This window comes from Pipistrellus kuhlii, unplaced genomic scaffold (assembly GCF_014108245.1).
Source record: "Pipistrellus kuhlii isolate mPipKuh1 unplaced genomic scaffold, mPipKuh1.p scaffold_m20_p_4, whole genome shotgun sequence".
In the NCBI taxonomy this organism is placed as follows: domain Eukaryota; kingdom Metazoa; phylum Chordata; class Mammalia; order Chiroptera; family Vespertilionidae; genus Pipistrellus; species Pipistrellus kuhlii.
In genome coordinates this window covers 2,612,404-2,629,307 of record NW_023425540.1, presented here as the reverse complement: position 1 = coordinate 2,629,307, position 16,904 = coordinate 2,612,404, and the positions used below count along the sequence as shown (strand labels likewise).

The 16,904-nt window shown below is 52.3% G+C and overlaps 1 protein-coding gene across 6 annotated transcripts in view; it reads left to right on the top strand.

Moving 5' to 3' along the window:
- The window catches only part of PARP8 (poly(ADP-ribose) polymerase family member 8), a 95,872-nt gene that overhangs the window by 54,821 nt on the left and 24,147 nt on the right, over positions 1-16,904 (top strand). For 5 of the 6 annotated variants that reach the window (XR_004982996.2, XM_045571263.1, XM_045571261.1 and 2 more), the window contains exons 7-14: positions 1,017-1,111; positions 8,364-8,424; positions 8,901-8,991; positions 11,759-11,825; positions 12,612-12,737; positions 13,180-13,711; positions 15,229-15,279; positions 15,372-15,467. Coding sequence is in view for 5 of the 6 variants with exons in the window: in XM_045571263.1 (XP_045427219.1) it covers positions 1,017-1,111; positions 8,364-8,424; positions 8,901-8,991; positions 11,759-11,825; positions 12,612-12,737; positions 13,180-13,711; positions 15,229-15,279; positions 15,372-15,467 (1,119 nt within the window). In the remaining variant the exon portion in view is untranslated. The remainder of the gene's footprint in view (positions 1-1,016; positions 1,112-8,363; positions 8,425-8,900; positions 8,992-11,758; positions 11,826-12,611; positions 12,738-13,179; positions 13,712-15,228; positions 15,280-15,371; positions 15,468-16,904) is intronic. The other variant, XM_045571262.1, reaches the window with a different exon arrangement.

Sequence of the window (16,904 nt, the reverse complement as noted above, 5' to 3'; positions counted from 1 at the left end):
AGGTACATGCCCTTGACCGGAATCAAACCTGGGACCTTTCAGTCCACAGGCCGACGCTCTATCCACTGAGCCACACCGGCTTCGGCTGACGGACAGTTCTTAAGTACACAGTGCTCGGTCCGTGTTTTGAGACGATGCCAGCTCTAACAAAGCATGGGCTGGTCGTCTTCAGTAGAAGAAGGTTCTTCTTTATAAAAACCGATGGGCCCTCATGCCTGAGCATGCCCAGGATTGGCATCCCTGTCTTCCTTTCTCTCTCACGGATGCCAAGTGCTTGTTGAAAACTTGTTAGGAACCAAGGTCGTCATTCACGGACGTGGAAGTGGCATCGCCACGTGGGCGCGTACAGAAAAGCCTTCCTGCTGCTCCCGGAGAAGGCCAGGCTTCTCACGGGGCGATCGGGGGTAGGACATGGCTGTGGAAGGCGGCTTGTTCCGTTTCTCCCAGTCTCTCCATCGCTGGGCTGCGGAGCGGGACAGAATAGCGAGAAGGTAACGTGTTCAAAAGGGGCTTTGAAGCCAGTGTAGTTATCACACGTAAGAATGCAGGCCGACTTGTCCATTCCGAACGGACACTCGGTAGTTGGTCTCCCAGCACCTGCCAGGCCGTGGGGACAGGGACGCAGAGGAAGCAGCCATCTGTGCCCATCCCCGACAGAGCGACTCCGTGGCCGGGTGGCCCTGCCGCCGGGCAGGCCCACAGGGGCCACCCAGCTCCGTGCCGGGGGATGGGCACGCTTCTCTCCAGCCCGGAAACTCAGTCCGGAAGTTTTTCAGATCGCCTGCCAGCCCCTTCTCTCCGTGCCTTTCACAAGTGCACGTTCTCCGCACAGAGCAGTCTAATCTGACTTTGGAGCACAGTCAGCTCTGCTAGACGTAGGGGAGCCCGAGCACGCTGGAGGCCGGACTGCTGGGTTATCCGTGTTTGTGGATGAGGGGGACGGAGGAGGGCCCCCTCCAGACCCGCTCTGTGGACGGCATCCTCACCCGCACCCCCCCCCCCCCCCCCCCCCGCAGGTGAGCTTCGACGGGGAGCTGCGCAAACACCCGCAGCTGGAGGCCGACCTGTCGGCGGTGCGGGAGCTGTACGGGCCGCACGCCGTGTCTCTCAGGTAAGGCCGCGGGGCGGCAGGGCGGCGGGGCGGCGGCCGTCGGTGAGGGGGGCCCGGGGGCAGTGACGTCAGTGCACGTTTCCTTGGGCTCCAGGACGTTGGAAAACGTTTGGGAGCTTCCGTGTGCTCCTGCTTCCGCAGGACGGCCTCGCATCGCCGTGGGGGCCTGTATGCGTGGATTAAGATGCCACCGACGGCAGGAGAGATAGTTAGCGAGGAGAGCATGTGCTGCTAGGACCCAGGCTTCAGTGTGTCCCCCAGTTCCGATGGCAGACGGGGCCAGCGAGGCCCGGGCTGTTGTCACCACACCTGCATGCGAGCAGTACGAGGAGATAGCACGTATGCCCACGGCCACCAGGGCCCTGGCCGCCGCTCCTGCCTCAGAAGCAGGAGGGAAGAGACTTCCTGGCTGTGCACAGGGTGTACCTGAGCGGGGTGCGTCTTCCCCTGCGGCCGCTCAGTGTGTTCTTTGGCGGTGCCTTTCCAGACCGCTGTTATTCGTTTTCGTCACTGGGAAGAGCCTGCCCTCCACTCAACCCCTCTTTTCTCTCCTTAATGTGAGGACCCCCCGTACACCCTGGGGTTCCCTCCCTGAGCGAGCCCAATGCTGCAGGTTCCGGGTCCCAGCCCCTGGGCCCCGGCCTCCCGGCCTTTACCCCCCAAACGGGAGCCGGTCCAGCCGCACACCTGCCTGCTTCCTCCTGGCCCCGGGCGCTGGCTCGGCCACTTTCTTCTTTCCTCATCGAGGCCGCAGCCCGCTCACCCTGCGGCCTTCCCTGGGCCCGGCCAGGCGGCTCTGCCTGAACCTCGGGCACTCCCGTCCGCTGGGCTCTGTCCTCCCTCCCTGTCCTGCTCTCGCCTGTGAGTTGTTTTTTTTTAAATTCCTTTATTGATTAAGGCATTACATATGTGTCCTTACACCTCCCCCCCCACACACACACTCCTGCCCTCACACCGTGTGTCTGTCTGTGTCCATTGGGTAGGCGGGTAGGCATGCACACGAGTCCTTTGGTTGATCTCTCCCCCTCTTCGGTGCTTGCTTTGTTTTGGTTGGATTTCAATCCTGCTTGCATTCTGGTGGTTTGTGCAGCACGGGCCTGTCTGAAACTCATACGTGAGGGAGTTCTGGGTGGGATCTGTGGGTGGGTTCTGGGAGGGTTCTGTGGGTTCCGGGTGGTTCTCAGGGGCTGCCTCCATGCCCCGGTTCCTGTCTCTTCGCTGGACACAGCGGATTGTGAGACCGAACAAGCGCGTTCTGTGGGGAAGAGCAGCAGCTGCAGGTGATTCCTAATCCGAGTGCTTCTCCTGGAAGCCACACCTCCCCAGCCGCGGGGAGCTGGGGCTGTGCACACCCGCTCCACCCCCCCACCCCCCACCCCCGAGGTCTAGGCAGCTGTAACAGCGGGAGAGTGATTATGTGGGAAAAGCACATCTTTACCATTTTCCAGGTTTTAGTGAATTAGCTGCGATCGTTGCACTGCGGGTCCCTCCTGTCCTCCGGGCAGGGCCGTTCTGGGAGTGCTTCAGAGTGAGCGAGTGAAGGAGGCAGTGAGAACTACCCACAACGTCCCAAACAATGACTTTTTCATAGTGACCACTTGAAAGCTTAACACTCTCATTGCGGCAATGTAACCCCCTCTCCCACTAAAGAGAAAAAGCCGGGGGGATGGTTAACCACCGAGGCAGCAGCATGGTCTTAGCTTCTTCCTGTGAGGCGCGTGGGCTGGTTGGAGGGCGGCCTGCGCCCGTGTTGACTGCTCTTAGAGGTCAGACGTTTAAAAACACCTTGTTCCCACGCTGCCGAGGCCTCTCTCACACTGCCACATACAGATGGCATTGCTTGTGTTTTCCTTCAGCAGGCATTGATGAAACACCTCTGATAATCTCTACTATTTCCCATTATTGGTGAAATTATGGACCCTTTATCAACTGTGGAAATTAGACAGATATTTGGGACTTTGTTTAAATGACGTCATAAATGGCTGTGCTTATTTCACTTGCTTAAACCACTTACCCGTTTTGATCCAATTCAAATCTCCACAAACGCAGGCCATGTTCGTGCCTGCTTTAGATTTCCTCTCGATTCTCTCCAGCTCCATCCAGAAGATGTCTCCAGAATAAACAGCCTCCCAGAGGCCTAGTGACGTGAAGGTGACTCTCAGCAGGACGAGAGTGATTTTCTCAAATGAGAAGGAAGGTACTGTCTAGGCTAGGGGTGTCGAACTCAATCAGAGAAGGGGCCAAAATCTAAAATCCAGCCTAAATCGCGGGCCGAATGGTTTACTGAACAGTCATAAACTGTCATTGTGATGGAAACGCAGCGGAGTGCAGTGATGACAGCGCGGTGCGGGCCACATTGCAAGGCCTGGTGGGACGGATTTGGCCCGCGGGCCTTGTGTTTGACACATGTGGTCTAGGCCCATGGTCGGCCAATTGCAGCTCTCGAGCCACATGCAGCTCTTTGGCCCCTTGAGGGTGGCTCTTCCACAAAATACCACGGCCTGGTCGAGTCTATTTTGAAGAAGTGGCGTTAGAAGAAGTTTTTAAAAAAAAATTTGGCTCTCCAAAGAAATTCCAGTCGTTGTCCTGGCTGATATTTGGCTCTGTGGACTAATGCGTTTGCCGACCACTGGACTAGGCTCAGACACTGAGGGCTGGACATGGGGGAGGGGGAGGGTTAGGCGCCAGGTCTGGGCCTCATCTTCCTTGCGAGGCTCTAACTCTGTCGAGCCGAGGCTGTCCTAATGAGCTGTTCTCTCACTTAATTGCGGTTTATAAGAACTTAATGGGGTTTGAAGAGCAGAAGCACCTCAATATGCATACTAGGCTATTTGGTGTCTGTTTTTTTAATGCGACATCTGATGAGGTGGGCAGCCAACCAATCTGAGTCCTCTGTGAGGGACAGCCGCCTCCACAGAGGCAGACCTGTCGGGAAAGGGTGAGGGGGAGACAGGAAAAGCGGCGGAGGATGCATTTGTGAGAGCCGGTTCTTTCCATTCCACCCAGCCGTGTCCCGGAGCAGAGCTGGTTGTGCGGAGTCACCTCGTTTGCACGGGTGACAGTCTGACTCAGCCTCCTGAGGGACGGGCGTAGTTCCGTGCGGACGTGATTAACCCGTCACTAGCCTGCATAGGTCTCACCTGGAGCCGCGCTACAAAATGAGGATGTTTCGTGTTTTTCACTGTGAAATTTACTGCATAGCCATCTACACATATAAAAGCCTAAGCAGCCATTACAACCAAGGACCGGAATGACCAGAATGATGCACACTGACAACCAGGGGGCAGACGCTCAATGCAGGAGCTGCCCCCAGCTCGCAGGTCCCGATCGCTGATAGGGCTTGCTGGCCAACCTCCCGGTCTCTCCCTGGGCTGGCAGGTCCCAATCACCCAGTCAGGGCCGGTCCCAGGCTGGGACATGAAACCAGGGTGGTGGTGGCAGTTGAGGGCAGCGAGGGAAGGAGGAGAGGAAGAGATGGAGAGGGGAAGAGATGGTGAGGCGGGGATCCCTAGCCAGGCCTGGACTAGTTTTGTGCACTGGGCCTCTAGTGTACTTATAAAAAGACTTGATTCATCTCCTCCCTCCCTCCCCCCCGAATTTCTGCTGTCACATACAGTTTCCAGGTGAAAGTTTGCACATGCTGTTGTCTGGGGGTGGTTTAGTCCTGGCTCCCGCACCCGTAGGAGTGTCGCGAATGTCGTCAGCAGGCTGTGTCCCTCATCACACTGCCTGGCACTTCCTCTCTCCCGCCTCACTGTGCACATTCAGCACATTCTCTTCTCGTGTTTACGAATAGCGTGCCAGAGGTCAGGGTCAGAACATGGTGGCCACTGGCTGCTGGCCCTGCCTAAGGGCCCCTGAGCTGCACATGGTGCATGCTTTTTTAAAGGTCCGTGGGGGGAAACCACCCAGACAGCAGGCGGAATATGTGACAGCGGGTCTGTGTGCCTGAGAGCCTAGCATAGGTACTACCTGGCCTTTCCTGAACCCAGAACACGAGGCGCAGAAGCATGATTCATGCACTTGCACCTTATTCTTGTCCTCACCTCCGGATAATTGCGTAACTCGATTGGCATATTTTCACCTCTGAATTTGCATAAGATTATAAAGGTTCCTACTCTGAAAAACACAGATGTTATGACCCATGCTATTAAAAAAAATTGCTGCCTGAATAATTTTTAGCCTTTTAACCTTTAAAAGTATTACTAGGAAAGAATGAAAAGAACAATTTTCTTTTTAATAATGAAAACATGCTCAGTGTTTGCATATTTTTGAGGGGAGAATGTAGGAAGCGGAAAGGCTGAGTTATTGTATTTGAAATGCTGCAATTTGTCCTAGGCATCAAAAAGACCACCTGGATTTCTTTGTTCACTGAATTACATGAACCACTTAGTTATTAAACATACTTTCTCTGAATCCTGCAGAAGTGCCACAGTTTGCACTGTGTTGGCATCACTCGAATATACGTGCGATACGTTGGCATTTGTGGCAAGGGGGGGTCCGGGGGGGGGGTCCCTCTTTTCCACGTCCAGCACGGAAAGAGAGATGATCCGGTTCTTGAAGTAGAGGCGGCCGGGGATTGAGAAATAAAAGAAAGAAAGAAAGAAAGAGAGAGAGACAGATAGAAGGAAAAAGCTGGAACCGGTGGGATCGCTGCCCTCTTCTGCTAGAGAGGCAGTGACCCAGAGAGGATGCAGTGAGTTTATTTCCCATCCCAAATACTAAGAAGTTTTACCAAAATCAGGACAAAGGAGATTATTTGCATTCTTGAGTAGGCCCCAGTATTCCTGGTGCTTGACTGGATTTACATATCAAAACCCACTCCCCACATCTGGGCAAAGATAAGACTCAGTGCTGAGAACACGTCTGCCTTTTTGGTTCTATGGGTAACCAAGACTTGGCTTTGCCTGTCGCCTTGGGTCCAGCTGGCAGCCATTAAGGAAGAATGCCCATGTGCCTCCCTGGTGCTTTCTCCGGCATTTTCATCAACTACTGAACTGTGTGCCACCTGCTGTGCTCAGCAGAGTTGAGGGTGGGAGTGAACTCAGTGCCTGGCGTTCCCACTGACTTTTCAAAAAGTTTATTGTTGAAATCATTAGATATGTCTCCCCTTCCCCATTGGCCCCCTCCACCTCGCTCCCACCCCTCCTAGGCCTTTACCACACTACTATCTGTGCCCATGGGTTAGGCACAGAGGCACCCAAGGTCTCCACTGACTTTGTACCTGCCCTTAGGCAGCTGGTGCCTCCCTGAACCTCCGTGGTCTCATTTGGGAACGAGGGCGGCAGTGGTGTGCTCGTGGGAAGGTGTGGCGAGGCCCTGATGAGGTCCTCCCTTAATGTCCGACCTGGTTTCCACACAACAGGCAGTTCCTCCGAAACTGAACTGATGAAGCACCCGCATAAATAAATAAATAAATAAATAGGACAAATGTATTCGAATCCCAGCTCCCTCCGGAGTGAGGGGGGCTAGCTGACTTTATCGCCTGGGGCCTCGGTCGGGTCCGTGCATCTGTGAATTAGCGCCTGTGATCACGTGATCAGGTGTGTGAACTCCTGAGAGCAGCTCTGGCACCAGGGCTCCCTAAGTATTGGCCATTAACGTCCATCACGTCTGCTCTCTCTGCAGTTGGCTGCGTATAGCATCTGAAACCAGACTTTTATAGAAATATAAAAAATAGAGATTAGGATAATAGTATATGGAGACTCTAAACACCATTGTTTTCATGCTGTTAACCAAAAAACAAACAAACAAACAAACAAAAAATCCCCAAACCATTGAAACCTGTAAAGAATTTTTGGGAGTTTATTTGAGCCAAAACTGTCGACATACGCCCGGAAGTAGAACCTCAACGGATTGAGATAATGCTCCGGAGAATGGCGGGTTACATCTATATTTATACACTGAAATCAAAGGAAAGGGACGTAGGTGAGTTACATGAAATTCATTGGTGATAGATTAGGGAGGGGGGACAGAGCAAAGCGGGGAAACCTCTGGGACAGGGTAAAAGGTGAAATGATGGACATGAGCTTCTTTTACAGAGATGGATACAGGATACTTTATCTAATTAACAGTTGACAATTAACTTGATAACAATAACAATAAGGGAATATCTTGAGGCCATTTGTTGTGTCCTGAGAGGTCTGGGGGGGAGAGGGGGAAAGGAAATTACAAGTTACCCAGACATCTCACAGATATGTTATCTTAGAGGCAAAAAGGCAAATGGGCTCAGTAAAGATCTGAGTTGATCTTTGTCAGGGAAAATATCGGCCTAGGACATGACTACCCACTCTAACCTGTTTGTAGTTACATATTTAATTTCCAAACCATCCTTTGTGGTGACTTTAGGTCTGAGTTTGCAAGACTGCCACACAGGCCTCCCCTGAGCTTGTCAGGTTAGCATGTGGCTCTTTTCGTCCACAATGGTACACTCACCGTTAACTTAAAAAAATACGCTGGTTTGCGTCTCTCCCCGGCTGGAAAAAGTTGGTCTTTGTAACATCTTAGTGTGGAACATTCCTATTTTAGTTTTGATGTGTCAGACTTTCAGAGCTGCCTGTGAAAACAGGGCCTGCTACGTGGCAGACACTGGTGTCTCACATGGAAGGAAAATTCCCAGACAGGTTATTGGGGCCGTACACTCTCCCCGCCCTCCTCCCCTCAGAACCTCCTCCAGCCTCTGGAGGCAGCGCTGCACCTGTAGGCGCGCAGTGAGCCAGACAGGCCGGCGAGAGGACTGTGACGTGCTCCAGAGAGCAGCGGCCTTCGAACCTGGGACCAAACAGCTCTGGGGCTGACACGTGCACGGGCCGGAGGCCAAAGGCGGGAAGGCGTCTAGATCCGTGGTCAGTTAAACTGCGGCTCGCGAGCCACAGGCGGCTCTTTGGCCCCTTGAGTGTGTGTGGCTCTTCCACAAAACACCACGGCCTGGGCGAGTCTATGTTGAAGAAGTGGCGTTAGAAGAAGTTTAAGTTTAAGAAATGTGGCTCTCAGAAGAAATGTCAATCGTTGTCCTGTTGATATTTGGCTCTGTGGACTGATGAGTTTGCCGAACAGTGGGCTAGATGATTGCAGTAGGTCCTAGGAGAGGCATCCAGCCACATGGAGTCCGGTGAATCAGGTCCACAGGCGTTTCCGAGCTCTCTGGTCATCAGGGACAGAGGGATCATGATTAAATTTTTAATTTAAAGTAAGCCAGGACACCATGTCTTTTAAGGAAATTGAAAATATTGACGTTAACCTCTGCTTCCAGGGAGTATGGAGCCATTGATGACGTAGATATTGATCTGCATGTCGATGTCAGCTTTCTTGATGTAAGTATCAATTCATGCCATGTGATGGCTACCTTTAAAAAACGCTTATTTTTATTGGAGGAAATCTAATTTTTGTTATAATGCTATTAGTAATGCATTGACTTTTTCAGAATGATTTATGAAAAAATGCTACGATTGGCTGAAGAAACAGATTTTATATATATACATATATATATATAAATATATGTATATAATACATATATATTTGTGTTGATTTTTAAATATACTCTGAAATTTGCATTCTCTTAATTCAGTGCTTCAGTATTTCTTAAGTTTTCATTTTTATTTTCATGCAAAAAGGCAAAAATTAAAAGTACTTTGGTTTTCTTTTCATAAACCGTAGGTTTTGCGATAATTTGTAGGCCTTAATGATTTATGCATTTCTTCAAAATAATTTAAATATTTTTTAATTGGGAAAATACATCAAGGCTCTACAAGATGACTAATTCATCTTTATAATATATTTATTTGCACAGGAGGAGATTGCTGTGGCTTGGGAAGTGATTCGAACAGAACCTATAATTGTCCGACTACACTGCTCACTCACACAGTATTTAAATGGCCCAGGTTGACTTTATTTCTCTATTATTTTGAGTATTCAGTTGTGCATTGTGCATTAAGCAAGATGACTGTGCATTTGGTAATTTTGAGAGTAACTGTGGCTGTCTTGATAATGATATTTAAGCACACAAAGATGGTTTACTACCGGTATGACTACTAGGAAGAGAAACATGTACCATTTAGTTGTATAGATTTCAGAAGTTGACAAGTGTCTGGGAAATAAGCACATTAACACCTAACAGAGAACTTTGCGTATGGTAGAAGCTGAAATCCTGTCTTTAGATCCTGAGATTTAATTTAAGAAAAATATATTTTATTGATTTTGTACAGAGAGGAAGGGAGAGAGATAGGGAGTTAGAAACATCGATGAGAGAGAGTCATTGATCAGCTGCCTCTTGCACACCCCCTACTGGGGATATGCCTGCAACCAAGGTACATGCCCTTGACCGGAATCAAACCCGGACCCTTCAGTCCCCAAGCCAACGTGCATCCCTAATTTCCCTCTGATGGTGGCGAGAGGAGAAGAAGCTCTTGTCAGCGCGTGTTTGTGTCTGAGTTAGAGGGTCAGAGCGTGTTTGTGTCTGGGTTAGCGGGGTCAGACACAAAACTGGGCCAGTTCACCTGTTCCCCAACTCCACGCTGAGACGAGAACGTGGCATGCCTTTATGGGAGCTGACCGCCGCTGCTCATTTTTAAATATGATCTTCGACTCTAGGCAGAGATTCCCCTTCACGTCATCTCTTCAAAGACTTGTCACGGTTGCATGGTTTTAGAAATACTTTAACAATTTTGTGTCAGTTCATGTTTAGGTGGTTTTACGGCTCAGTGTCACGCACTTAGGATTAGAACTCCTCCATCATTCAACGTTTTCATCTCTGTTAGTTGGCTTACATGTTTAATGGTTAGTCAGCCAAAGGAACATGAGGGTTTTGTCTTCTGTCTTCTGTCTTCTCACATCTGAGGACAACCCTTTGACCAGCTTGACCACGTGTAAACTTATGGGGCCCTAACAGTTACCCCCAAGAAGCAAAAATGCCTTGAAAAAACCATGCTAGTTTATATCCGAAAGTGTTTTAGTTTTGTTTCTTTGTAAGAAAACTATTTTGGTTCTCTTCGTATTTGTTATATGTATTGTACTTACTGGACTATTTTCTCTCTTTTATTTTCAAAGAATGTTTTTATTGATTTTTTACAGAGAGGGAGAGAGATGGAGAGTTAGAAACATTGATCAGCTGCCTTCTGCACACCTCCTACTGGGGATGTGCCTGCAACTAAGGTACATGCCCTTGACCGGAATCGGACCTGGGACCCTTCTGTCTGCAGGCTGACGCTCTATTCACTGAGCTACACCTGTTAGGGCTATTTTTATGGCTTTCAAATTGATCGACTTAAGTCTTAAGTCACTCAAACGTTACAGTTGTTCCTCTGGTATCCCTTGCTCTGATGAGCATCGATGGTGTCTGACGCCTCTGCCTTCCACGCTTTTGCCCTCTGTCTTAGTGCCTCATCCTTCTCCCCGAGAACGTGTAACTTTATTTCATTAAGCGAATGTTCTCAGGATTCAGCCTTTGACTGAATGTCCCCTTCTGTTTTTAATTTGACTCCCATCTTCACCGATCCTGTTTCCTCTCTCCCATCAGTCGCATTCATTTTATCTATGCGACGTTATTCTGAATTTTGTTGGGAACATAAATCAAGAATCCCCCAAGATTGTTTACTTTATTCCCGGAGATGGGGTTTGGCTGTGCTCAGTGTGGAAGCAGGTGTTGAAATGCACTTCTTTCAGAAATTAGTGTGATTTGGGCCTGATTTCTTCCATTAAGATAATTTCCACGTATGGTAAGCAGCCCCCCCCCCCAACCCAAATTATAAGAGACAAGGAAAAATGGAATACCTTCACCTTTTTGAAATGTGAAAATGCTTTATGGGTGTTCTCTGTGGAATACGCCTTAAAACTATTGAATGGCGGTGGTGGGTGACCTTTCGGAGAGGTTTTTAATCTCACACACACAGTGACGAACGGACAGAGTGCGTGTATCTGGTAGAAATATGAAGCCCATGACAGGGCCTCCAGAAGTCGCCTGAGCCTTACTCTCACACTCCATTATTTTATTCCAGGAAAAGGTGTGCTGATAGCCCTGGCAGGTGGCTCTGTGGGTTGGCAATCATCCATACACCAAAAAGGGTGGCCGTTCAATTCCTGGTCAGGGCGCATGCCTCACATGTAGGTTCAATCCCTGGTAGGGGTGCCTACAAGAGGAAACGAACTGATGTTTCTCATTCACATTGATCTCTTTCTCTCTCTCTTTCTACTTATTTCTATCTCCCTTCCTCTCTCTAAAAATTAATAAAAACATTCTTGGGTGAGGATATAATAAAAAGATGTATGTACATCTTTCTTCCACTGGAAGAATAGTGCTCACTCTCCTACACATTGCTATTTACAATTAATGTGGTTTTTTTTGAAGATCATTCTTCATTACTATACACGTTGCACATTTTTATGTATACACATATTATGCCTTAGTATATAGCATAATGATCAAAAAAGATCTTCAAGATGACTGTATTGAAAGCATCAAAGAAATGGATAGCACTGTGTACCCTATTTCTAAATGTGTGTCTATTACATGTTATGTAATGTGTACACATGTCTGTATCTAGCATTTCTTACATGTACATATACACGCACACACAGATGTACACCTATTACTTCCCCGTTTCCTGACTGGGGACTTCCCCCTTCACCTGGTGACTGTTTTTTTCTTTTCAGTGCCCACTGTCGATGTCTTTCAGATTTCCACCAAAGAGCGATTCGGACTGGGACACCAGCTGAAAAAGTGAGTTTTCCGTGGAATGAGAACTCCGTGTCCTTTCAGGGGCCGAGTTTTCCTCTGCTCATCGCTGCCCCCTTGTGTGCAGTAGGCGCTCTTCCACGTGGCACCTGGGGAGCAGCTCCCGCGATGCCCAGGTTGAGTGGGCATCAAGTTGGCAGAGTGCATTGCTAGTACCGCCAGCTCCCCTGCTGCTCCCCAGATGACTAATAATGCTATTGCATTGATTTATTTTTTAATGTATTTTTTTTACGGTATTACAGATGCCCCCTATTCCTTTCTTTGGCCCTCCTCTGCCCACCCCTGACTCCCCCTCACTCAGGCTGTCACCACACTATTTTCTGTGTCCATGGGCAATACATATCAGTATATAAGTTTCCCCCCAGCTCCCCAGCCACCCAGAGCCAGCTCGAGGCTCGGGTAACCAGGGCCTGCCGAGGCTTGCGCTGCAGGCAGTGGCAGCAGCAGAGCTGTGATGGGGGTGTCGCCTTCCCCTGATTGCCAGGTGGCCTCCTGCCCCTGAGGGCTCCCGGACTGTGAGAGGGGCAGGCCGGGCTGAGGGACCCTCCCCCATGCACTGGGCCTCTAGTTAATAATAATTCATAAAGTCTAAAATATTTCTGGATGCTGCTGCTTTCTGCACACAAAAACATCCTGTGTGATTCTAAGTGGCCTCTCCCCAGTCACCACTGCATGTCTCTTTCCCTTTGGTAAATGGTTCTCTGCAGAGTGAATGCTCAGTTCTCACCACCGGGGCCTCAGCCTGTGGTAACAGACTCCCTTTATTGACAGGATCATGCAGACCTTCGTCACGCAGCAGTGGAAGCAGAGCAAAGACAGGCCCAGCTGCCTGCATGGCAAGAAGCTGTCGGAGAGGAAGGTGAAGTCCCCCCTGCATTTGTTTTCCACCCTGCGCAGGTGGGTACTGCCCCCGCCCGGGCGAGGGGCCGGCTGGCTCCCTGGCACTCAGCTCCCAGCACCCTTTCTGTTCTCTCCCTGACACTTCCGAGAATGGACAGACACATAGGCAGATACCCGTCCGAGCGTGTCTTCTTACAGGGACCCAGACTGAGTTCTCTCTGCCTGCGTCAGCTCCCTGCGGGACTCGGTGGGGAGGAGGAGGAGAGGGAAGTCCCGGTAACCCGTGTTTGCTTTTCAGGGAAAATGCATTCCAGTTCCTGCGGTCCTTCCGCACGCTCCTGGTTTCCGCTGGGGCTGGGTGGTGGGCTGGGTGGTGGGGGGCTGGGTGGTGTGCACAGAGGGTGGGGTGTGTCACGCAGCGGAGCGGACGGGCCCAACCAGGGTCCCCTGGGGTCCGATCTCCCGCGGGCCCCACACTCACCGTGCTTCCCTCTTGCAGGTCGCCCAGCTACCCTCCCCCGGGCTGCGGGAAGAGCAAGGCCAAGCTGAAGGCCGAGCAGGACGGGCTCTCCAAGACGCACAAGCTGCTGCGGAGGACGTGCGGCGGCGCCAAGGCCGAGGACGGCGCCCCCAAGGCCCACCGGCCCTTCGGCCGCTCCCTGTCCAGCGACCCCCGGGCCGAGCAGGCCGTGGGCGCCCTCAAGCCGCACAGACTGCTGGGCCGGGCCTGCCCCGGCGCCCCTACACCCGAGGACTGCGCCCCCCTCAAGCCCCACAAGCTCTTGACGCGCTCCTGCTCGGGGGACCCGCGCTGCGAGCACCCCAAGGCGCAGCGGCTGCTGGGCAGGCCCCACGCCGGCGGCCTCCGCGTGGACGAGCTGTACGGCCTCAAGGCGCCCCGGCTGCTCGGCAAGGCCACCGCCGCCCCCCGGGCCAACCGCGCCGAGCCCTGCCCAGAGCCCCCCGAGGGCCGCCGGCTGTCCCTCACCTCAGGGCTCATGGGCATCCTGGCGCCCGCCGCCCAGCCCACTGTGCGTACCGCTCGGTCACGGTTCATGGGGCGGCCGGGGGGTGGGGGGGACCCTCTGGGCCTTAGCGGGGAGCTGGGAGAGGAGAGGGCGCGATGCTGCTGCTTTTCATGAACCCTCCGGGTGTGTGAGTACTGCTGGGGCACACGGGCGTTGGCCCCGGTGCTGGGATGCTGACGTTGGCTCTCTGTGTCTGAGCAAATGCATTGGCACCCGCAGTGATTTGAGGGAGACGTCCCTTCACGCCCACTTCTTGCCCGGACTTGGGAGGGTCTGCGGGGTCCTGTCCGTAGGGCCCCCAGAGCATCTCCCCACCCAGGCTGGAAGTCAGGTGCTTGGTGAAGAGGGCGGGGCTGACCTCTAGTTGGCTCACCCAAGTGGTGGAGGACAAGGCCCGTCTGTTCTCTCTGTCCTGTCCCGGAGGACAGCGGGCCACCAGCACCATCGCGGCATTCACGGCTGTAGCTGGTGCCTCACCCGAAGCTGCTCTTGTGTCTGTAAACCGAGGTCACTAATCCTGAAGCTGCTGTATTGTGGGGGGGCGGGGGGCTAGGGGATGGGGTGCAGGAGTGGGGGGAGATGGATGTATTAAAACTTAACTTTGGGGGGTGGTTACTGGGAGCCAATCTGACACAGAATGTACCTCCGGAGGGGCCTGCCTTCTAGTCAGTGTCAGGTGAAGAAGCAGACCTGCCGTATGTATGTCATTTGCTTAGAATCGGCCACAGTCCGTGCTTGGATTGCTGTTGGTGAGTGTGTGTCTGCGTTGGGACAGGAGTATGTAGCTCTTAACTACACACATGGGAACGCCTAGCCATGGATGCAACGGCAGCGAGAAAAGGTCTGCTTTTAGAAGGTTGCGTTTCTTGTACAGATTAATTTCTAAAATTAAACTGTACATTTCACCACGAGATGATATTCGTGTTAGGAAAATGTGCTGGAGCGTACTGGTAATGTTATGTAGACATCCCTTAAAGCCCATTTCTTACCAACACTGACGAGGGCGTTTGGGACGTAATGTCAGTTCCATAGAAGCCGGACTGGCCTGTCAGCCGCCGCTAGGAGAGGGCAGCTCGGACGTCCTGTGCGGAGGCTGGAATTGAGTCGGTTAGTGCCGCCGGCCTCTCGGTGCCTGTCTGAACGGGCGATGGGTGTCTGCGTTGGGACAGGTGTATGAAGCTCTCACAGGTGATTGAAAAGTGAGATGGAGATGCTCTCAGGGAGGGGGCGGGGCATGGGCCCTGAGGAGCGGAGGAAGTCGGTGTGTGTGACGATGTAAAGATGCCAGTTTTTTACCAGGAAGGAGGCATATCACTCAGTGCAGACCAGGTTCGTGGCAGGACGTGTTCTGTCACCCCGGGACCCCCCACCTCCGTGTGGGACCGGCGGCCGGCTCCCGCGACAGGTGCTGTTAGAAAGCTCACAGCTGCTTCCGTTGGCGGTGCACGGAGTGAGAGGCTAGGACTGGCCCATCTCCCGCTTCTAAAACTCTGATCTGTCCTCCTCCTTTGCCTTCACAGCCAAATGGTGCCAAATGCGTCCCCGTCCGAGACCGCGGCTTCCTCGTGCAGGTAGGGCCGAGCACCCCGCGGGAGAGCGGCTTCGTGGGGCTGTCCGTGGGCCACGCCCCGCAGCCCCCTCACGCCCTCTCCGTGGCCTGCAGACCATCGAGTTCGCGGAGCAGCGGATCCCCGTGCTGAACGAGCACTGCGTGGTGTGTGACGAGCGCCACGTCTTCCTCAACGGCCCCATGCTCAGGGTCAGTGTCCAGCCGGGCGGAGGGGCTGGCGGGCGGGGAGGCGGGAAACTGCATGGTGAAAACCACAAATACGGTGTCGAGTGGTTGACAGTTTAGATTATGGGACCTTATTGTATGAAGGCTGTAACAATATAACGCTAAGGAGGTAACACTAAACCCTGGCCGGGTAGCTTCGCTGGTTAGAGCATCGCCTGATATGCCAAGGCTGGTGGGTTTGATCCCGGGTCAGGGAACAGACGAGAATCAGCCAATGGATATATAAATAAATGGGACAACAAATCTTTCTCCCTCTCTCCCTCTCTCCCTCTTGCCTTCTCTTTCTCTCCCCCACCTGCTCCTAAACTTATTCTCTCTAAAATCATTGTTTCTGAAATGGAATCAAACTGCACATTTAAGACTGACAAAGGAAATACATCATTAAAAAAATTCTCGGAGGGGAACATGAGCCAGAAACCTTAGTGACTGGTCACGCTCCCTGCCCACAAAGCCACCACGGGAGCCCTGTCCGAGCAGAAAGGATGTTCTGAGGGGGCGGCCTCCCGCCGTGAGCAGAGGCCAGGGGCCCCTGAGGTGAACGGCAGGGCAGCGGCACTCACAGACGCGCTTCCGCCGAGCGAGTGGTGGCCGGGGATGGCCTCGCGTAAGAGGAGGCTCCTCAGAGCGAAAGGCACAGGAAACGCGACTCCTTTCTCTCCAGTGCGTGTCTCGGGGCCGTGACTTCGGGAGGTCATGGAAGTGGAAAATCGTTGCGACAAAACCAAACTTTCAAGAGCTGGGGAGCAAGTGAGCAGAGTCATGCTGCTTCCAAAGACAGTGACTTAGGAGAAGGCGGCTTTCTCCTTCTTATTCCTTTTACACAGATGTGGGGTTGCACCGTGCTTGTTAGTATACCACCAGCTTAGGGATCTACTTCTCTTTAAAACTTACTAGAGGCCTGGTGCACGAAATTCGTGCCTGGGGGAGGGGTGTCCCTCAGCCCAGCCTGCACCCTTTCCAATCTGGGACCCCTCGAGGGATGTTCAACCATTTAGATCCAATACTGGTAAACGGCAGTCAGACATCCCTCTCACAATCTAGGACTGCTGGCTTCCAACCACTCACTTGCCTGCCTGCCTGATTGCCCCTAAATTGCTTCTGCCTGCCAGTCTGATCACCCCCTAACCACTCCCCTGCTAGCCTGATTGACGCCTAACTGTTCCCCTGCTGGCCCAATTGCCCCTAACTGCCCTCCTTTGCCAGCCTGGTTGTCACCAACTGTCCTCCCCTGCAGCCTAATCCTCCCCACCCCAATTGCCCCTCCTGCAGGCCCGGTCACCCCTGACTGCCCTCCCCTGCCGGCCATCTTGTGTGTGGGAGTGACGGTCAATTTGCATATTACTATTTTATTAGATAGGATGTGTGAGTGCGTAAGAAGCAGGAGAAGTGGGCTTTTCAGTT